At 47.4% G+C, this 19,452-nt stretch overlaps 3 protein-coding genes across 6 annotated transcripts in view; 1 reads left to right on the top strand and 2 right to left on the bottom strand.

Moving 5' to 3' along the window:
* Positions 1 to 784: 784 nt before the first annotated feature.
* On the bottom strand, positions 785 to 5,723 carry cmpk (cytidylate kinase). Its single transcript, XM_061242255.1, has 6 exons — positions 5,468 to 5,723; positions 4,434 to 4,580; positions 4,009 to 4,161; positions 3,727 to 3,803; positions 2,520 to 2,616; positions 785 to 2,267 (listed from the first exon to the last, which is right to left on the bottom strand). The coding sequence occupies exons 1-6, from the start codon at positions 5,609 to 5,611 to the stop codon at positions 2,226 to 2,228; spliced, it is 660 nt and encodes a 219-aa protein (XP_061098239.1). The 5' UTR covers positions 5,612 to 5,723; the 3' UTR covers positions 785 to 2,225.
* A 255-nt stretch (positions 5,724 to 5,978) lies between these two features.
* On the top strand, positions 5,979 to 10,642 carry LOC133129306 (protein FAM78B). Of its 2 annotated transcripts, XM_061243289.1 has the most exons (3): positions 5,979 to 6,000; positions 7,935 to 8,199; positions 9,266 to 10,642. In XM_061243289.1, exons 1-3 carry the CDS (start codon positions 5,997 to 5,999, stop codon positions 9,786 to 9,788), a joined length of 792 nt encoding a protein of 263 aa, XP_061099273.1. In that variant the 5' UTR covers positions 5,979 to 5,996; the 3' UTR covers positions 9,789 to 10,642. The 2 variants fall into 2 exon arrangements, with proteins under 2 accessions (XP_061099273.1, XP_061099272.1); XM_061243288.1 differs by lacking the exon at positions 5,979 to 6,000 and having other exon boundaries at positions 6,994 to 8,199.
* Positions 10,643 to 12,953: 2,311 nt separating this feature from the next.
* The window catches only part of LOC133129769 (UDP-N-acetylglucosamine transporter-like), a 16,305-nt gene continuing 9,806 nt past the window's right edge, over positions 12,954 to 19,452 (bottom strand). For all 3 annotated transcript variants that reach the window (XM_061244053.1, XM_061244052.1, XM_061244051.1), the window contains 6 exons: positions 19,035 to 19,189; positions 18,512 to 18,634; positions 16,102 to 16,276; positions 14,826 to 14,944; positions 14,558 to 14,691; positions 12,954 to 13,550 (listed from right to left, as the gene is read on the bottom strand). In XM_061244053.1, coding sequence (XP_061100037.1) covers positions 13,460 to 13,550; positions 14,558 to 14,691; positions 14,826 to 14,944; positions 16,102 to 16,276; positions 18,512 to 18,634; positions 19,035 to 19,189 — 797 coding nt within the window. In that variant the 3' untranslated portion in view covers positions 12,954 to 13,459. The remainder of the gene's footprint in view (positions 13,551 to 14,557; positions 14,692 to 14,825; positions 14,945 to 16,101; positions 16,277 to 18,511; positions 18,635 to 19,034; positions 19,190 to 19,452) is intronic.

Genomic DNA, 19,452 nt, shown 5'->3' with positions numbered 1-19,452 from the left:
TTGGAGGAAATCAGTGTACCCAGAGGAAACCCATACAGACACAGGGAGAACAGACCAACTCAGAAAAGAAAAGATTCAAACTTGGGTCCTTCTTACTGTGAGGTGACAGTGCTGATCACTTCACCACTGTGGAGTTGATAGCACCACTCCCAGGTTTACAGCTAATGATACTAATTTAATAATAATTAGTTATTTTATTCAAAGCAACTTACAGCAAAGCAACCTAAGCAGGGGACGATCCCCGCCGGAGCAATGCCGGGTTGAGGGCCCAACAGCTGTGCGGATTTCACTGTTGCTAAACCGGGGCTTGAACTGCCAAGCTTTTAGGTCCCAGTCACGTACGTTAGCCACTACACTACAGGCTACCACTGCCATTTCAGCAGCCTTTCCTTTCCTTTGTGCATTTTGTATGCACTCTAATTCAGATCCACTTGAACAGATTAAATGTACATGCAGTTATACAACTGAACTATTTACTGAATCAATTCAAGTAGCTTGTTCAAGGGTGCAATAGATGTGCCACATTTCAGCTACATTCCCAGTCCCCTCACCATTATACAAAGTTTTATGTGCTCAGCCACATTAAAATACAGCTAATACACACCATGACATATGCACTGGCCAAAGCAGAAATAAAGGAGCTATACAAGCGAATGGGACTACTTATTTCCACTTTGGCACCACTTTGGCGTCTGTCTGAAATCTATTAACCCTTTGTGAGCACAGGCCCATATGACATCATCACCCCACAGTGCAGGATTAAAATAAGGAAACATGCCACACGTAGGAGGGAATAATATATTTTTACATTTCAGTTTCACCTTTTAATTTCTTCCCTTCACAGAAAATAAAAACAAATTCAAGTTTCAGTAACTGGTCCTTTTTCTGGCAAAATTTCATGATTTTACATGACACAAGAACACGTAAAGACGGTTTGTGAACTACATTTCTGCAGTTGTACTGACCTGCTAAGTAACAACACCACTAAGGTGAGGGAAAGGGTGGAGGGGTGGGAGAGAGGTGTGACAAATGATCCGGTACTGGGGGGGGGGGGTTCAGTATAAAACCAAAAAATATATATATATATGAATCTGACCACATAAGGACAACTATGAAAATAACCATGAACCAGAACAGCCATCATTGGGATCAAGTACAGAGCATACAATGCCTCCATACTTTTCAATTATTTTCAAATGCAAATGTAGAGGAATTTTACATACAATGTCTCAGTGATCTGTGGTATTTAAAAAAGACAGATGGGGAGTTTATTCAGAGGGGAGTTCCTGATGTGACTGCCAGCCAATGACAGCTCGTTGTAATTTGGGTTCATAGTACCCCTTGTAGTTCTCAGCGGTCTCAGCGAGATCCTAGCCTTGAATGAAACACCACAGGGGACGGAATACCAATATTGACAGAAGAGACACAGCTCTCTACACGGGGGTTGAAAGGAAGCACTGCAAGTCACCAACAGGGGGCGACTCTCCCCCCACGAGCCCACCCTGGGACCCTCTCCTCCAGCCTGATCACGACAAATGGCTCTCTGTGTGGAACACCATTTGTGTTAAACTCACAGCTCCCTAGAGCGATTATGTACTGTACAAATGCAAGACGTCATGTTCACTCACTCACTCACTCACTCACTCACTCACTCACTCACTCACTCACTCACTCACTCACTCACTCACTCACTCACTCACTCACTCACTCACTCACTCACTCACTCACTCACTCACTCACTCACTCACTCACTCACTCACTCACTCTTCAAGACTCCATACAGTTCTCTATCCACAGCTGCAGCTACAAAAGCAGCACAGCTAACATACAATACAAAATAAGCTCTTTGCAATATCCATCTCCTACTGCCATTTAAACAGAGTAGCCCTCAAGCTCAGAGATAGTCTAAAAGTAAGTGCTCCTACGCTTAACTACATAAGCATCCAAAAAACTATTTTCTGAAAGCTAGCCATGCCCACTTGTTCAATGTCCCTAAAAAAGGGCAGTGTGCATTGTAGGGCAGGGGCCACCACACTCCCACCCACCATACTGTAGCCTATGTTTTTAAACAAAGAACGAAAGGTAAGCGTATATATGTAAACATATGAAGTATTGCCTAACTGTGACCTCTGTTATATCCAACAGTGTTAAAACCCAGCCTAAGGGGTCCTGTCTTTGGCTGCTTGGATGGCCGGTTGGGGTGGGGGTGGTGGAATGGAGGGGCTTCAGCCTTCTTTGTCCAGGAGGCTCTTCACATCAGCAAACACCTGGGGGACAGAGACACTGCATGAGTGAGAGCACAGGAGACTGAGCTGTGCATTTCTACAACTGCCAGCAGGGGTCGCAATGCCTCTTGCAGACAGAAATACACCCAGTGAGCACTTCATTAAGTGTTTTACTTTTTTTTCATTTAGGCTTATACTTATTACTTCTGTAGCTGTAGCCTATCCACTTAGAGGCCTGATGTGTTGTGTTCGGAGATTAACAAGCGCGTGTCTCTCTGGCATGTCAGCACTCACCTCGTCCACGTCCCGGGAGGCGTCCACAGTCCTCACCTTCCCCTTCTTCTGGTACAGCTCAATGATGGGCCTTGTTGACTGCAGGTAGGTTTGGATCCTGCAGCGACACAGGGTCACAGTCAGGCCCGTCACGCAGGGTCACAGTCAGGCCCGTCACGCAGGGTCACAGTCAGGCCCGTCACGCAGGGTCACAGTCAGGCCCGTCACGCAGGGTCACAGTCAGGCCCGTCACGCAGGGTCACAGTCAGGCCCGTCACGCAGGGTCACAGTCAGGCCCGTCACGCAGGGTCAGTCAGGCCCGTCACACAGGGTCACAGTCAGGCCCGTCACGCAGGGTCACAGTCAGGCCCGTCACGCAGGGTCACAGTCAGGCCCGTCACGCAGGGTCACAGTCAGGCCCGTCATACAGGGTCACAGTCAGGCCCGTCATACAGGGCCGGGACAGGAAGCACAGACCTGCCATTCCCCAGGCTGAGTGTGATGGACTTTCTGGGTAAGAGTGGCTGCGTCCAAAACCGAAGACAGTTGCCTTGATTCCCTCCCTGCTTGATTAGTCATCTGTCCTTCTAAGGCACAGGTGTCAAACACAGGTTCCCAAGGCCTTAATTGACAGCTGATTGAAAGGCAACCACAAAAACCCGCAGACACTGCGGCCCCCTGGGAATTCAGTTTGACACCCCTGTTCTAAGGTGTCTACGGAGGTGCCTTGGCAGCATGCGATTGAGACGCACTTTGAAGGCAGAAAGACGTCATGTTACGAGTGAAAGTAACATGATTACGTGATGCTTAATTACAAGCAATTTAGCTGCCTAGTTCACGGAGGCTTTAAAAATATTCAATACGTTATTTCAGTGTGTCAAGTAATTAAAATATATAACCAAAAAAATATCAAGCTTGCTGTGTACTTGCACTTGTGGACGAGCTCTTTTACAGTTCTTTGCAAACTCCGCCACTGTTTTCAGCCGCCATTAATTTATTCATTAAGCAGCATGAGGTTAATCGCAAAGAATTATGGGATATCCTAACTGCCGAAAGGATGCATTGATGCTGCCTTCAAAAATGGTCAAATGAAGGCACTCAATGCCTCCCTGCCTTAGAATACTGCCTAAGAAGGCAGCCATTGAGTATCCCCGGACTACAGAAAGCAGAATACAGATGGCAGACTGCAGGCAGGGGAGATGGCTGAGAGGGTGGAGGATGGGGTTACCGTTTCTGCAGGCTCTCTCTGTTGTCGTCTACACGCCCACTGCTCTTCCCCCTCTCCAGACACCTGTCAATGCACACCTGTGGAGGGAGAGCACACCTGCAGCTCAGCACACAGCGGTCACCCTGACCAGCCAAATCCCACAGTCCAGGTCCTCTTCCACCTTTCACCTGAACTACATACACAGTGGGGACATTCCCCAAAGGTATGATGGGAGGTGAAGTTCTGAGTGTAGATATCCCCTTCCCAATCTCTCCACAACCACTCCCCACAGCCTTGAATCACCTGGTTACTGCAATCAAAGAAGAGAATGAATCTAAGGTCGGCTTCGTCCCGCATGAGGGCGTTCCAACCCTCCAGGTTGTCTTGGTTGCGGGGAAAGCCGTCAATCAGGAAGCGGAACTTCTCCTTGTCCAGCTTCATGGTCTCCTCCATGGCCTGGAGGCAGGGCAGAAGACAAAGAGAAGTTTGAGAGAGCTTGAGAGAGGACACACTCCCCCCCCCCCCCAACCACAGACCCATCAATGATGCAGGCTACCACAGAAGAACTTCAGAAGTAAAACATCATAACAGAATGACTAAAAAGCTTAGATGGCAGTATTATAACATACTTGAGGTTTCGGAGCATTGATGAAGTTAAATATTCACACTTTGAATACTTAGCATCAGCCCACAAGAGGCATACGCACAAAGGCGTCTACACTCCATACCTTCCTCAGTAAGTTGATAGTGATCTCCACAGGAACGATCTTGCCCTCCTTGATGTAGCTGTCAATGAGTTGTCCGAACTCTGACCCTTCCCGACCCCGTTCTGCTCGCAGAAGGTCACCTGCTGACAAGTGAGTGTAGCTGTAGCTCTGAGAGAGAGAGAGAGAGAGAGAGAGAGAGAGAGAGAGAGAGAGAGAGAGAGAGAGAGAGTGAGTGAGTGAGAGAGTGAGTGAGTGAGAGAGAGAGAGAAAGTGAGAGTGAGAGATCTCATCACAAAGCTACACATCATGAGTGGGACAGAATGGCACAACTGAAACTTATCCAAGAACCACAGTGCCGGTTTCATGGCGATTAAGCTTAGTCCTGAACTAAACTGAGTTCTGTTTGAAGTTCGGTCTGTCTACATTTTATTTAGTCTAGGATTTGAATCTGTGGCTGTTGAACTGCCTCACCAATGTATATTTTAATACGTGCAAGTAGAGGCTATATACTCTATACACTTGATGCTCAATTACTGATGTCTAAAGGGAAATCTGTCTTCAGCTTTTAAGCCTGTGTGCGTCACATCACTGAGCAAGAAAAACGCCCTTTCAGTGACTCACTTTGTTCTGGAGCTTAAACAAACAAATGCGCACCATAGACCAGTTGCTTCAATTCCAGCCATAAACCAGACTATGTGCGGATACACCCAATATAATTACACACAACACACTATTCTGCAGTAAAATTAGAAATGGTGTTTTCAAAGAAAGGCATTGTTCTCTCGCTTTTCAACTCATTGGAAATGTATAAGGTTAACTCGTTAACATTTCATTAAAACCTGATTAAGTACAGAGCAATTTTCTTATTCTAAATCTTCCCAGCTAGCTGGCTAGCTAGAAAACGCTGAGCACAATGAGTTGGACCAGATAACTACCGGTTATACTGGGAAGTGCCGAAAGTTTCAATACCAATCCGACGGAAGGCCAGTTCCACACGTAATCGAATTATCAAGCCAAATAAATAAAATAAAACAGATAAACTGTTTTCTTCTTACCTCAACGATTTTAGAGCACTGGGTACCTTTCCCTGCACCAGGCCCACCCAACACAAATACAACCTGAGGCTTCATAGCGAGAGCTGCTCGGTACACAGCGTCCGATACCTTCTTGGATAGGGTACCAAGTATACGGAAAAGCATACAACGGAATAAAAATAAATTAAAAACAATGCCTGGCTGTCAACCGATCTCGTCTTGGGTCGGAAACAGTGGGATGAATGACCGGTTACTGCGTGTCACTAAGGACGTGTATCGTGACGCCACATCCGTTTTCAACATTCCTGACAAATAAGAGAAGGTCCGTTTCACACAAACCCCGCCTAAGAGTGGGTGTGTCAAACCCGAGTAACAAAATTCCACCCATGACGTGTGAACATAGTGAAAAATCTAATTCCTGCACACATTTAAATGTCTGTAAATGTAACATAGTTTTATTTTGTGGCTTTTCAGCAAACCTGAGTACAGTTTACACTGTGACGGTCTTGCATCAGTTATATAGAAAATAAGGTTCTCCTTTTCCAGTGCAATGTGCACAGTGTACACACTGATACAGCTAGTTCACATGAGGTAAAATCTTATCAGATTGTCCTTGAATAAACGAATGTGCAGAAACTTCAAACGAATCTCAAAACGAAAAACTCTACATCGATTTTTTATTAACCTTTATTTATATAGAGTAGGTTTACTGGATTCTGCACCATGTGCCTGACATTTAATTGTGTGTCCCCTCGAGTAAGCAGCCTTTTTTATTCGCTATAGTTGACAATTACATTTAAACTAGGCCTAATAAACTTAACTTATCGTATTCGTATGTTTCGAATTTATTTTAATAACACTGCATTTCATTGGAAGATTTTATATTTATTTATTTAATATTCTTATTTCTTGATATTATATAGGCTGTATTTGCACTTAAAATGTAGTCTCGGCTACTAGTATTTTTGTAATACTTTGCCTAATATCGATTCTTATGCTTTGCTTTTATTGTATTTTACCATCAGTCATTATACAGTTTTTCTTTGTTCAACAGCTTGTAATACACCTGTAAATACATTTATTATTATTTTATTATTCTTCTTATTATTATTATTTTATATTTTCATTCAACTAGCCTACGGTCTGCACCCAATTATAGCCTACTACCATTATGTAAAACTGCTTAATGATTTTAGACCTGTTGTGGGCCAATATTGAGTTCTCAAACTATAAGTATTTTATTGTTTTTTTTTGTTTTGTTCTTAAGCTTAGGCCTATTGTGTAGGCCTATTTAAATCTATTCATCATAACAGAAATGGAAATTCTTGTTTTTCTGACAACAGCGAGTATCATGCAATGACTGTCACGTTATGCATAGGCTACATATTTTTTATCCAGTCAATATTTTGAGAAGTGCAGGTCATTTTAGGGGATACACGACTGCATACACTCAGACGTTTTATATCATCCATCGCGCGCGCCCCCTCACGCGCGCTCTCAGCATCAGCACCAAGGCGAGACTGAACAGCGGCCGTCAACGAAGAAAAGAACCCTTTACCCATTATTGGCGACATCATAGCTTTAAAAAATATATAAACCGTACCTTTTCGTCACACGCCGCAGGAAGAAAATATAATTGATTACCTACCCATTCTGCTTTTACTTGTAGCGATTTTTTTTTCGTTGTATTATTCTCATAGCCTACGTTGGCTACAGTGTGCAATAGGCTAGGTATAGCGTGGATTCCAAAATGAGCAGCTCGCCGAGGATAGGCTAACGCCGAAATGAATGACACTGCAGCCCTCGACTGGGATGTGATTCTACCTGCAGACAGTGTTTTACGATAAGTCGGGTTCTGTGCGTATCTGACAGCGGGCATGATCCATTGTGTGATTTCTCGTCGTTTTGAACGGGCGAATCCCTTCATCCGAGGGCGCAGCATCAACAAAACACACACGAGCCACCCTGACAAAGACATGGACACGTCGCCTTTGATGCCCCCGTATCCTCATCGCTACTGACATGACAGCTCAGGGCAGAAAGACGAGGATCAGAGGGCACAGACCTGCCGCCGGACGCGTGGATTCCAATAGGAATTACAGTGCTGGACTCATGCAGCGAGTTCAGTCCAAGGACACCAGTATCGCTTTTGCAGGGGAGAAGCGCAGAGTGCAGCGGACATATCGGCAAAACCTGGGAAAAGGGGCCGGTGCACCCTCCCCCAAACCTCCATCGTCATATATTTCCCCTTCTTTTACTGCTCTCCTCTGATCAAAACCTTGTCTTATATTGCTTTTGTGTACCAAATTCAAGTGTACATTTCTTTCAAATATGCTGCTTCTTGTTATTTGATCTGTTTAATCCATTGACATCACTTGGCTGTGTTTGATTGTGGAACTGACGGGTGTTTCCGATTTGGGTGGAATGGTGACCGAGTTAGGACTGCTCTCCCCCTGGTTGGTTTCACTGACGCTGACGCTAACCGCAGCCATGGGCTGCATTCAAAGCATTGCTTGCAAATCACGAGTCCAGCGGGAAAATATCGTGGTGTACGACGTCTCAGCCACAATCGACCAGTTCCCGACGGCAATTGAGGAGGACTCGCCCATAGTACTGCGCTACAAGACGCCTTACTTCAAGGCCTCGGCCCGGGTGGTGATGCCGCCGATTCCTCGCAACGAGACATGGGTGGTAGGCTGGATTCAGGCTTGCACACAAATGGAGTTTTACAACACCTACGGTGACATTGGAATGTGAGTTCCCTTCTACCTCCATACATATGCACACTCTCACACACATACATACATACATGCATTCCCTGCTCCATCATCATCATCCTTGTCTTATTTACCTGCGAGGTTCTATAGGCAGGTCCTATAAAAATGAGTTGTGGTTTTTGTGTGAGAGGGCTTGCTGTACCCTTGAGCAAAGCAGCTACACTTCATTGCCACTGTGAGTTACCTCTGAAAATGAGTGCCTGCTCTGTAAGCAACAATGTAAATGTATATTAATCTAATGAGAGAGAATGGTTAACGACAGATGTGGTTAATGATCTTAGATATACAGTATGGAAAGTAATATTACCAACAATACATTACAGTTATTTAGCTGACACTTTTATTCAAAGTGACTTACAGTCGATTAGACTAAGCAGGAGACCCAAAGCAAGGCCCTTAACCCCCCTGGACCAATGTGGGTTTAAGGGCCTTGCACAAGGGCCCAGCAGCTGCATGGGTCTTTTAGTGGCTACACCAGGGCTTGAACCACCAACCTTCCAGGTCCCAGTCATGTACCATAGCCACTAGGCTACAGGCTGCATATTATATTCCACACCACTAAGTGGAATATAATATGTGTGTATGTATGAATATACTGGTGACACCTCAGGTAACCTTGTTTTTTTGAGAGAGCAGTGACTAGCATATGTGAGGGGTGAGTGCATTCTGGTTTGTGGGTGGCTGGGAGTTCAGTGAACAATTTCAGACAGATGGAGCTGATCTGAAGAGACTGTGACAATCACACCCAGCCATCAGACACAGTTGCTTGATGAAAAATTAATCTACAGTTAACACAACAGCTGTTCATCCGTGAGAGATTCAAGAAGGCTGTGGCTGCTTTAGTCATGCTCAGTCTCTGTCCTCTCACTGAGGAAGGCTGTGATGGGGTTTGACTGGTCACCCTTTAGAATGGGTTGAATGGGTCTATGAGAGGCATCAATTGTAAAGCACTGTGGATGAACGCGCTACATAAATGCAGTCCAATTCACCATTCACCATTATGGGGGAAAATGAGCTTAGACCGCTCTGTGTCCGTCTGCAGGTCGAGCTGGGAGTTACCGGAGTTACGCGAGGGTCGAGTGAAGGCCATCAGCGATTCGGACGGCGTGAGTTACCCCTGGTACGGCAACACCACAGAGACGGTGACCCTGCCGGGCCCCACCTCCAAGCCCTCACGCTTCACCATCAGCATGAACGACAACTTCTACCCCAGCGTGACGTGGGCGGTGCCCGTCAGCGACAGCAACGCCCCGCTCCTCACCCGCATCAAGAGGGACCAGAGCTTCACCACCTGGCTGGTGGCCCTCAACGTGGCCTCCAAGGAGAAGATCCTCCTGCAGACCATCAAGTGGCGCATGCGGGTGGACATCGTGGTGGAGCCCTCCAGGACCCTGGGCTGCCGGGCCACGCTGACCGGCCGGCCTCAGCAGGAGCAGCCGCGGATCCTGGCGCGCATGGAGCCCATACCGCCCAACGCTCTGGGACGGCCCAACGCCAACGACGCACAGGTGCTCATGTGGAGGCCCAAGAGGGGAATGCCGATGGTGGTCATACCACCGAAATAAAGGCGGGACCCCCTGCTAAGGCGCAGGGGCGGAAACTAGCCCGTACGGGAGGAAGTTTGCCTTACGTGCACATCGTGCCAGAGACCTCCTTTCAGTTTGTGAGCAAGAGCAAAGGTTATGAGAATCTGCCTTAAGTCCCCTTTGGGCTGAATGCAGAAACGACTGCTTTTAAAGAGTGTTTTACCAGTGGACCACTGGCTCTACTCAACACTGAACCTCACAGTAGACATGGCCTTGCATCACTGGAGTGCCCAGATTAAAATGGACAAGAAGTATTAATAAATCCATAAACTTTATAACTGTTGACACATCACTGGAGGGGCCTGTATGTACACACATTTTGTCACACAAAAAGAGGAGGAATTCAGTACAAATATGGGGAGAGTGTTAGTAGTAGTAGAGCGTAGTAGGTCGCTGCAGGGTGGAGATGTGGTTGGAGTGGTTGACTATAGGCCCCAAGCAAGTCTGTGTACCCAGCTTCTGTAAAACATCACCAGTGAGTTCAGACCAGGTCACGATGCCCAAGGTCTTCATTACTTCAGTCCAACAGATCCTGATGCAGGACTCCTTCAGTCCTGACAAGGTCATAGATTCAAGGTCATAGGTTAGCTGGAAGTGAAAGAGATGATGCAACCTTCTTGCCAAGGCTCTTCAGGTAGACTCCTGAACAAAGTGTATGTCAGTAGGGGATGCGAGGGACATGTGTGGAGATAATGACATGTAAATGCTGCAGTAGTATCTCACCTCGCCTGAGTAGTAGCTGAAGCAAAATACAAAAGCACTCCCTGCACAGGTCATTAATCATGTAAAATAACATTTGGACAGGTAAGGAAGAGCAATGGTGAATCCAACTTTGTTTTTGTTTGAGTTATTTCAACAGCCATTTGCTTTTTCAGTGAAGGATGCCTAGAAATTAGGAGGTGTAAAGTCGTCTATTTATTCCTCAAAAAATGGGGCAAGCAACTATGATCCGTTCTTAAAAAGCAATCCTACACATCTGGAGATTTCATTCTGTTCTCGGACCTTGAGATTGAGTGGGTAGACATTATGTCATCCTGAGTGATACAAGGATGCCAATTTTAACTATCGGTGTCTATTTTCAGTAAGTTCACTTAAAGTATTAACCATTCAATTTCTATTTAAATGTTGATGTATTAAGCCATATCAGACTTGCTTGCCCTGTTTGACAGGACTGTGACCTGGTCTGAACACAATAATATTGACAAAAACCTCCATAAACAATGGCTGGCCATTTGAGGTGCCTGCAACTAGCATTAAAATCTTCACCCAGCAGACAGAAATATTTACAGAGAGAAGGTAAATAGGGTAAGGGCACACAGAACCGACAGGCACGGGTGGAGAATCTGCCTTAAAATGGAGGAGACGGGTTCTGTAGGAGAACAGATGTGTGGTGGTGATGCAGGCAGGGCAGCAGGCTCGGGCACTGGAGTGTGTCAGAAGAGGACAGGACAGGGGGAGGCGAGGCCTACAGGTGCTGGCTGCAAATGCCTGAGCCATTTCGTCCTGACACACGGGCCTGTCGAAAAAGCCTGTTGAGAGACAAGTCCTTCCAGCTAGTCTCTACAATTTAGATTCAGCTTTTTTTGGTAGAATTAGGTTAAACCCCTAAACGATTGCCCATGCACTAGTTTCAGTCTAGTTTGCATGATTTTGAATGTCACATAAACTGACGTTTGCTTTGAACAACACTGGATAAAAAAACAACATCTGCCTTTCTCTCCTCTATAGCTGCTAACTACTAAGGTGGGAATCACACAGGCCTTCTCAAAAGGAGCAACAGCAGAGTCTGCTGTTCCCCTTCCTGATGTAGCTCCTCTCGTGTCTCGCCCCATCACTCCACCCCTCCCCAAGTCAAGCCAAAGCTATGATCACGGACAGCACGCGGATAAGGGGAGACGGCAGCCATTACGGCTCAAACGTTCACAGGGATCGCAGGGACACGAATACAATAGGAGCACCTGCACCGTGGATGCGAGGCTTCGCTTTATACACATCAATCATCTCACCGCTCACTGCCTGGGTTCACTGGTTTTCCAGCAGGGCCAGGGGGGGGACCGAGGCGTTATGGCAATCTGGACAGGACAAGCCAGCAGGAGCCCGGCGATACTTAGGATGCTTAGGACTCTGCCGTGTCCGCGCTGTAAAGGAAGACACGGGGGGTACGAACGAACAAGCCTTTCCTTTGATTTGCATGTACGCAGTTTTTAAGCATAAATCAGGTCAAATAAAATGTCTGTTGAATGTGAGTGGCGAGGTGTCGTCTCAGACCTGTTTGCCCCCCAGAAATGCTGGCTAACACGTCCTGCTAAAGCATCGGTGCAGTCCTGTCCTATGGAGCGGAATTAGCAGGGTCCTTCCCCCACAGAGGGAGGGCTGCATTTGTAGCAGAGAAGACCAAAAAACAGCTTTACTGGTCGGCCTGCAGTTTGCAGCGCTTGAAACACAGTACTTTGAGACATGTCTGTGAAATGTGTGTAAAGAAACCGCTAGTGACAGAGGAAAGTGCACGCTTGTCAACATTCTTCCACATTGGCTGTGGAGATCGGAGCATGAGTATGGCTGTATATGATTTTTCATTAGGGGGCGACATGGCTCAGGCAGTAAGAGCAGTCGTCTGGCAGTCGGAGGGTTGCCAGTTCGATCCCCCGATCGAACTGGGCTGTTCGATCGGGGCTGTGTCGGGCTGTGTCAAAGTGTCCCTGAGCAAGACACCCAACCCTCAAATGCTCCTGAGGAGCCGTCGGTGTTTGAGTGTGTGTATGAATGGGTGAATGAGAAGCATCAATTGTTCAGTGCTTTGGATAAAGGCACTATATAAATTCAAACCATTTACCATTGCAAATTAGGGAGGGAGCATTATAAACATTTAGGAATTTGTTTTCCAATCTATGCTCTGCTTCTCTAGCTCCAAACCCATTCGGATAGGAGTGAGAGCTGCGTTTTTGTCAGACTGCCGTAGTATCCGAGCTGCCTTTAATGTGAATACCACCTATTCAGCACCTACTGTAGTTATCTCTCTCACACTCGCTCTGAACCAAATGCACATTCCCCACAACTGCCACCAGAGGGCATTGCTACTTTTCCAAAGCAATGAAAAGCAAAAAAAAAAAGTTTGTATTTATCTTTAAACGTTTATTATCCTAGCATGACCTCACTCACAGCACAGTTCTTCAGAACACATTCATAGCTTTGAAAATCAATTGGATTTCCAAAAAATACATTTGAGAAGGATGGCTTTTAACACTTCAGCAGAGAGACACATTGTGCAGGCCCGGCTCTGTATCTCAGACTCCCCTGGCCTGCTACACGACGGCAGCGAGGCTCGCGGTCAGCGCGGCCCCTGAGACGCCCTTGGCTCTGCGGCAGGCCCGGGGCTGAGGGTACCTCCCCCGGGGTGTGAGTTTGTAAGCAGCATAGGAGGACGTTCTGTACCCGCTGAGACCCAGCGGAGCCGGGTTCAGCCCGGCTCTGACCGCGACCGGCCCTGGTCCCTGTGGTTCTGTTTTCCTGCCGTGCCGCCCCAGGAACCCCGCGCCCGGCGTGCGTCGAGCTCCGCCGGCGCGTTCTTCATCCCTCTTCCTCTTCTGGGCCGTGCCTCCTCTTCCTCCTCCTCCTCGCGCTCTCTCTCTCGGAGGTAGCCCTGTCTCCCGCTAGGCGCGGCTGGGGTTGGGGGAGGGCTTGGCCTCGTAACCGTAGAGAAAGGTGGCGACGATGACCAGCACCGCGCCCAGGAAGAAAATGCTGGGAGACACGAGCAGAGGCATGTTTCATAAGCCAGCTGACTCAAAAACAGACAGGCAAGGCTGCAGATCAACTCATACTGGACAGAAACTCCAGTCTGTCAGAGTCTGTACGCAGACCGACTCATTTACACAGACAGAGTCACGCACATGGATATTGATAGGAGAGCAATGGAGGTAGGCAGGACACAGATGTAAGCTCATACAGACAGAGATGAAGAGAGGAGAGACAGACAGACAGACAGGGGAGCAACTCACACAGAGAGCAACTGTGGCGAACAAACCACCAGGAGGAAATGGAGGATACAAATGCATAGCAACCAAATCTGATAAGACACTAAAAACCAACCCTGCCACCATCCCTTCTTAACAAGAGGAAGTAAGTTGTTTAGAGAAGTAAGATGAAGAAGACAGCAAGAGATAACAAGTGATTGGAAGGGAAGTCTGAGTTCCTCTGGAGTACACCTATCTGAGCATGAGTGCATGTGGTCGTTTGTGTGTGTGTGTGTGTGTGTCAGCTGTGCGTTGTGAGTGTGTGCGTGTGTGTGTTATGTGTGAGTTGCGTGTGTGTGTGTATGTGTCAGCTGTGAGTGTGTGTGTATGTGCGAGCTGTGAGTGTGTGTGACGTGTGAGCCGCGTGTGTAAACTGCGAGTGTGTGTGTGTGTGTGCGTGTGTGAGCTGTGTGTGTATGTGTGTGAGTGTGTGTGTGTTATGTGTGTGTGTGCGTGTGTGAGCTGTGAGTGTGTATGTGTGTGCGTGTGTGTGTGTGTTATGTGTGTGTGTGCGTGTGTGTGTGTGAGCTGTGAGTGTGTATGTGTGTGCATGTGTGTGTGTGTTATGTGTGAGTTGCGTGTGTGTGTGTGTGTATGTGTGAGCTGTGAGTGCGTGTGTGAGTTGTGAGTGTGTATGTCTGTGCGTGCGTCCGTGTGTGTGTGTGTGTTATGTGTGAGTTGCGTGTGTGAGCTGCAAGTGTGCGTATGTGCGTGCATGTGTGTGTGCACGTTTACCTGGTAGGGTCAAAGTCCTGCAGCCAGAAGTATGAAATGAGAGTGGACAGGATGATGGAGAGGGACGTGGCAAAGCCCTTCAGGATGTTGTCGGCGTATTTGATGACAGCGGCGATCACCAGGCCACCGAGAGCCTGAGGACAGGAGGGCACAGACACACCCAGGTCATACCGGCGCTCCACCTCCCTGACTCTCACACGCTGGCACACATCAGTAATTCTCCCTTCACACAACAAGCCTGCATACCGGAGGACTAATTATGAGGTACCTGCAGAGCCACCACCATCCAGGTGATTCTGTTGTATCCCTGGAACATTCCAGACTCCCGCACCCTTTCCCCGTCGTACACAAACACCCCCATGAGTCCAAAAACCAGGCCGAACAGCCCTGCAGACAGAGAGCAGGCGATAGCATGTGAATCAGAGTGCGGTTGAGCAAGCATGACAGAACAGTCCACGGGGAAAAGGTATGAGATATCAAAACACTGCGTGCCAAACCAAGCTATCAATGTTAGTAAATGGAGATGCTTAGTTTCACAGTCACAGTTACAGTATGTCACAGTCTTAACCCTCTTTTATGAAATGAGCGAGGGCTTGTGAACAGGCGCCTGCGTGTGTGCGTGTGTGCATGTGTCTGCCTGTGTGTGTATGTGTGTGTGTGTGTGTGTGTGTGTGTGTGTATGTGCGTGAGTGTGTGTGTGTGTGTGCATGTGTCTGCCTGTGTGTGTATGTGTGTGTGTGTGTGTGTGTGTGTATGTGCGTGAGTGTGTGTGTGTGTGTGCATGTGTCTGTCTGTGTGTGTATGTGTGTGTGTGTGTGCGTGTGTATGTGCGTGAGTGTGTGTGTGTGTGTATGTGTGCATGTATGTGTGTGTGTGTATGTATGTGTGTGTGCGCGCGTGTGTGTGCGTGTGTCCGCCTGTGTGTGTATGTGTGCGTGCATGTGTCCGCCTGTGAGTGTATGAGTGTGTGTGTGTGTGTGTGTGTGTGTGTGTGTCCGCCTGTGTGTGTGTGTGTGATAGCCCGTGTGACATCATATGTCCTGTTCTTAATGAAAGCACAGTGGTCAGTGCCGGTCAGTGCATCTAAGGACTCAGAGGCACCTCACCTCCCTGCCAGACTAGAATGGGCTGCTTATGCCAGAGGCTGAGTGAAGCCCTCGGAGCATAAAGACTGCACTGTGCACACTGGCCTTCTCAATGCCTCACACGGCAGGGACAGGGAGAGAGAAACAGAGAGGAGGGCTCACAGCCTCAGAAAGCCACACACACACACACATGCACAGACACACACACACGCACGCACACACACACATACACACACATGCACACACGCCGCACACACTCACACACGCACACATGCACATACACACACACGCATACACACATGCATGCACAGACACACACACGCAAGCACATACACACACACGCGCACGCATGCACACACACATGTATAGACATACATACACATACACATGTCCATGCACACACAAACACACGCAAGCACAGACACACATACACACACAGGGTCACAGAGTCACACTGACCCAGCTGAATGTTCCTGACCCAGACACTCTGCTTGGTCTCCTTGAGGATCTTTTCAAAGTACACCCCTGCAAAGCCACTGGAGCAGCAGGCCACCAGTACAGCCACCACTCCCACCAGCTGAGAGCCCGCCGAAAGCTCCTTCTGCTCAGGGATGGCAGGGAACTCTGAGGGCCACTGTGAACCAGAGGAGAAGAGCAAACAGGCACAGGCTTCAGTACAGTCACATGACCAACCAGCACAGTCAGAGACACGACACACCCAGTCACATATACGAAGCTCCTGAATAGAGTGGAGTGTCAGTGCGCTCAAAGACAGAATGAGAGGGGCTTCACCGCACTCACAGACACAATGAGAGGGGCTTCACTGCGCTCAGAGACAGAATGAGAGGGGGTTCACTGCGCTCAGAGACAGAATGAGAAGGGCTTCACTATGCTCGCAGACACAATGATGGCCGTCACTGCACTCACAGATAGAATGAGGAGATTCACTGCACTCACAGATAGAATTAGGGGCTTCACTACACTCACAGATAGAATGAGGAGATTCACTGCACTCAGAGATAGAAAGAGAGATGAGCGCCGAAGCTAACGCAAGCTAGCGCAACGAAGCTAACGAAAGCTAGCACCGAAGCTAACGTCAAACAAATCGCTGTATCTTGAAAACTACAACTCACATTTTTTTTTAAATCATTTTGAGTGAACCGAGACTTCAGTGGCGAGATCGATCTATGAGATGTGTCGGTAGGATTTAGAATGCAGGAGTTGTGGCAGTTTAAAAATCGCCATATTCTATTTATTTTACTCTGCAGTTTACCACTCAGATAACATGGGAAGCTAGCCAAGGCTAGCGCTAGCTTCGGCTACTTCCGGTTCTATTCCGGTCACAGGCTGTGAATGCTGCGGTTAAAACGAGTGATACTACATGTATTGTGCTTATTTGTGTCAGTTTTAGACTTCATATTTATGTTGTGGTCGAAGCTAGGGCTAGCCTCGGCTAGCCTCGCCTGAACATACAAGCATGTCGCAGCCTGCTATGTGTCAGGGCCGTTGCTAAGGCAACCAGTTGAGTGAGCTGAGTGTGCTGGTTGCCAAGCAACCAGGGGCTCGTGCATGTTCTGTGTGTTTGAGAGTCTCTGTCTGTTAGAGATCTAGGAACTCACTTTTTTTTCTGACATGCTCGGGTTTAAACGCTTCTCTTTCCAAAATACGTCATATCTCTTAGATATTTGAATGTGAGAGCCAGGGTGAAAATCTCAAAAAAATTCTCAAAGCTGTGGGAGGAGTAGCATGCCGAACTTTTGAAGGAAGAAAATTAAATAAATAAAATTATGAAGTATGGCTGAGAATATTAAGGTGTGTGCTTTTGCACTACAAAGCTCTGCTTTGTATTGCAATGCGCAGCACACAATTACAAATGCTTCTCAGAACCAAAGCCCTTGCCTACATGTTCAACCCAACAGACACATACATGTAAACAGTAGGGGAGGCGCTTCTCCTGACGCATTTAGCCCTAACAGTTTTTGTTAGGGAAAAGCAACATATTTACTTTCTCTGGCAGCAGCCGAGATCGCTCTGGACAGAGTGACGTCACGCTATACACTCGGATAAAATGGCGCTGCGCATGTTTTAAAAAAGGGTAATTTAATTACTTATTATTTTTAATCCAGCTTTACTGGCAGTCTTAAACCTTTAAGGATGTATAATTGGGAATCAATCTTGTAAATTATGCCAACTTAATCTAGTATTTCACTTCCCCTTTAATGATTCAAACACTCACCGTGACTTGATGAAGAAGCACTGTCGGAGTCTGCCTGCACGGAGGAGGGCGCGGTGTTGTTAGCGTCTGCCGGGTTGCTAACTTTAGATGCGTTGTTTAGGCAGTCAAACACGCCGCACTCCTTCAGCTTTATGCTATGGGTAGACTGCAAGTGTTTCATGATGTTGCTGGTGTTACCCCCCTTTGACGCAACTACTTTCTTGCATATATTGTATTGAGCCGAGGATTCATTGAGTTTGATGACGTGAGCCCATACCTTGGAGCGCTTAGCTCTTACAGCCGACATATTGACTACTAGAGAAAACAACGGGGCGCTGCGTCATAACCTGTCGACGGCGGCAGTGTCATAATTACGCGACGGTTAGGAAGACTCTTAAAAAATACCGAAAACAGTGTCGTTTGTCCAGAATCTTTAGCGGTACTCTGGTACCGACCAATTAGGAACCAGTACCAAAAAATACCGGCTCTCGGTACACATCCCTACTCACAGATAGAATGAGGAGATTCACTGCACTCACAGATAGAATGAGGAGATTCACTGCACTCGCAGATAGAAAGAGAGATGAGCACACTCACAGACAGATTGCAGGCTGTAGTGAACGTCACAGCAGGGAATGTGAGCGTGAGACTCACCTGTACGAGAGCCACTCCAGCCATGAGGATGAGCAGGGAGAGCCACTGATACACGCCCAGCCTGCGGCCCAGCATGGACACCGAGAACAGGGCTGTGGTTAGGATCTTCAGCTGGTACGTCACCTGAGAGACGGGGAAGAGGGATGAACAAACTAATGAACACAACACACATGAACACACACACACACACATACATACACACAAACATTAACATGTACAAACACACACACACACACACACACACACACACACACGCACATACACAGGAGTATAGACATATACAAACACACACACACACACACATACATACACAGGAATATAAACATATACAAACACACACACACATACACACAAACATTAACATGTACAAACACACACACACACACACAAACACACGCACATACACAGGAGTATAGACATATACAAACACACACACACACACACATACATACACAGGAATATAAACATATACAAACACACATAAACATTAGTCATCAGTCTCTGTAGTCATTAGTCCCCCTACCTGGTATGTGGCAGCATCCAGGTGAGACAGGGCCACATAGAGAAGGTTGTTCTGGAGCGTGTAGATGCCGGAGGGGATGGCCAACTTCAACGTTTCCATGGGTTTATTGAAGATCTCCTCTGCCAGCACACGGTTCAGCGCCCGCACGCTGTAACCTGGGAAACAGGGAAGGGGAGGCCATTACCGTTCCGTTAGTCTGAGCAGGGTGCCCACAACCTCTTTCTGTGTTCACTGTCTGCACTCAACTCTTCTATCTTCACCACAATTGCACTGACATGACACCAACGCTCAAAACACACTCAAAACTCTTGAGGCCAACAAAAAAAAAAACATATTTTCCATGGTGCATATGAGGACACCCCTGCCCACTTCTCAGAGAAGCGAGAGAAACCTGTTCTCCCAATCTTTCTACAGTATG

Source organism: Conger conger, chromosome 5 (genome assembly GCF_963514075.1).
Source record: "Conger conger chromosome 5, fConCon1.1, whole genome shotgun sequence".
In the NCBI taxonomy this organism is placed as follows: domain Eukaryota; kingdom Metazoa; phylum Chordata; class Actinopteri; order Anguilliformes; family Congridae; genus Conger; species Conger conger.
This window is presented reverse-complemented; position numbering and strand designations above follow the sequence as displayed.

What these genes read in the sequence shown, in the direction of transcription:
- cmpk (XM_061242255.1), bottom strand. Translation starts at nt 5,611, where the DNA reads ATGCTTTTCCGTATACTTGGTACCCTATCCAAGAAGGTATCGGACGCT. An exon ending in AGTGCTCTAAAATCGTTGAG is followed by an intron (nt 4,581 to 5,467) that starts GTAAGAAGAAAA and finishes TCTCTCTCTCAG; the next exon opens with AGCTACAGCTACACTCACTT. An exon ending in CCTCCCGGGACGTGGACGAG is followed by an intron (nt 2,268 to 2,519) that starts GTGAGTGCTGAC and finishes TCTGTCCCCCAG; the next exon opens with GTGTTTGCTGATGTGAAGAG.
- LOC133129306 (XM_061243288.1), top strand. Translation starts at nt 7,871, where the DNA reads ATGGTGACCGAGTTAGGACTGCTCTCCCCCTGGTTGGTTTCACTGACG. An exon ending in ACCTACGGTGACATTGGAAT is followed by an intron (nt 8,200 to 9,265) that starts GTGAGTTCCCTT and finishes GTCCGTCTGCAG; the next exon opens with GTCGAGCTGGGAGTTACCGG.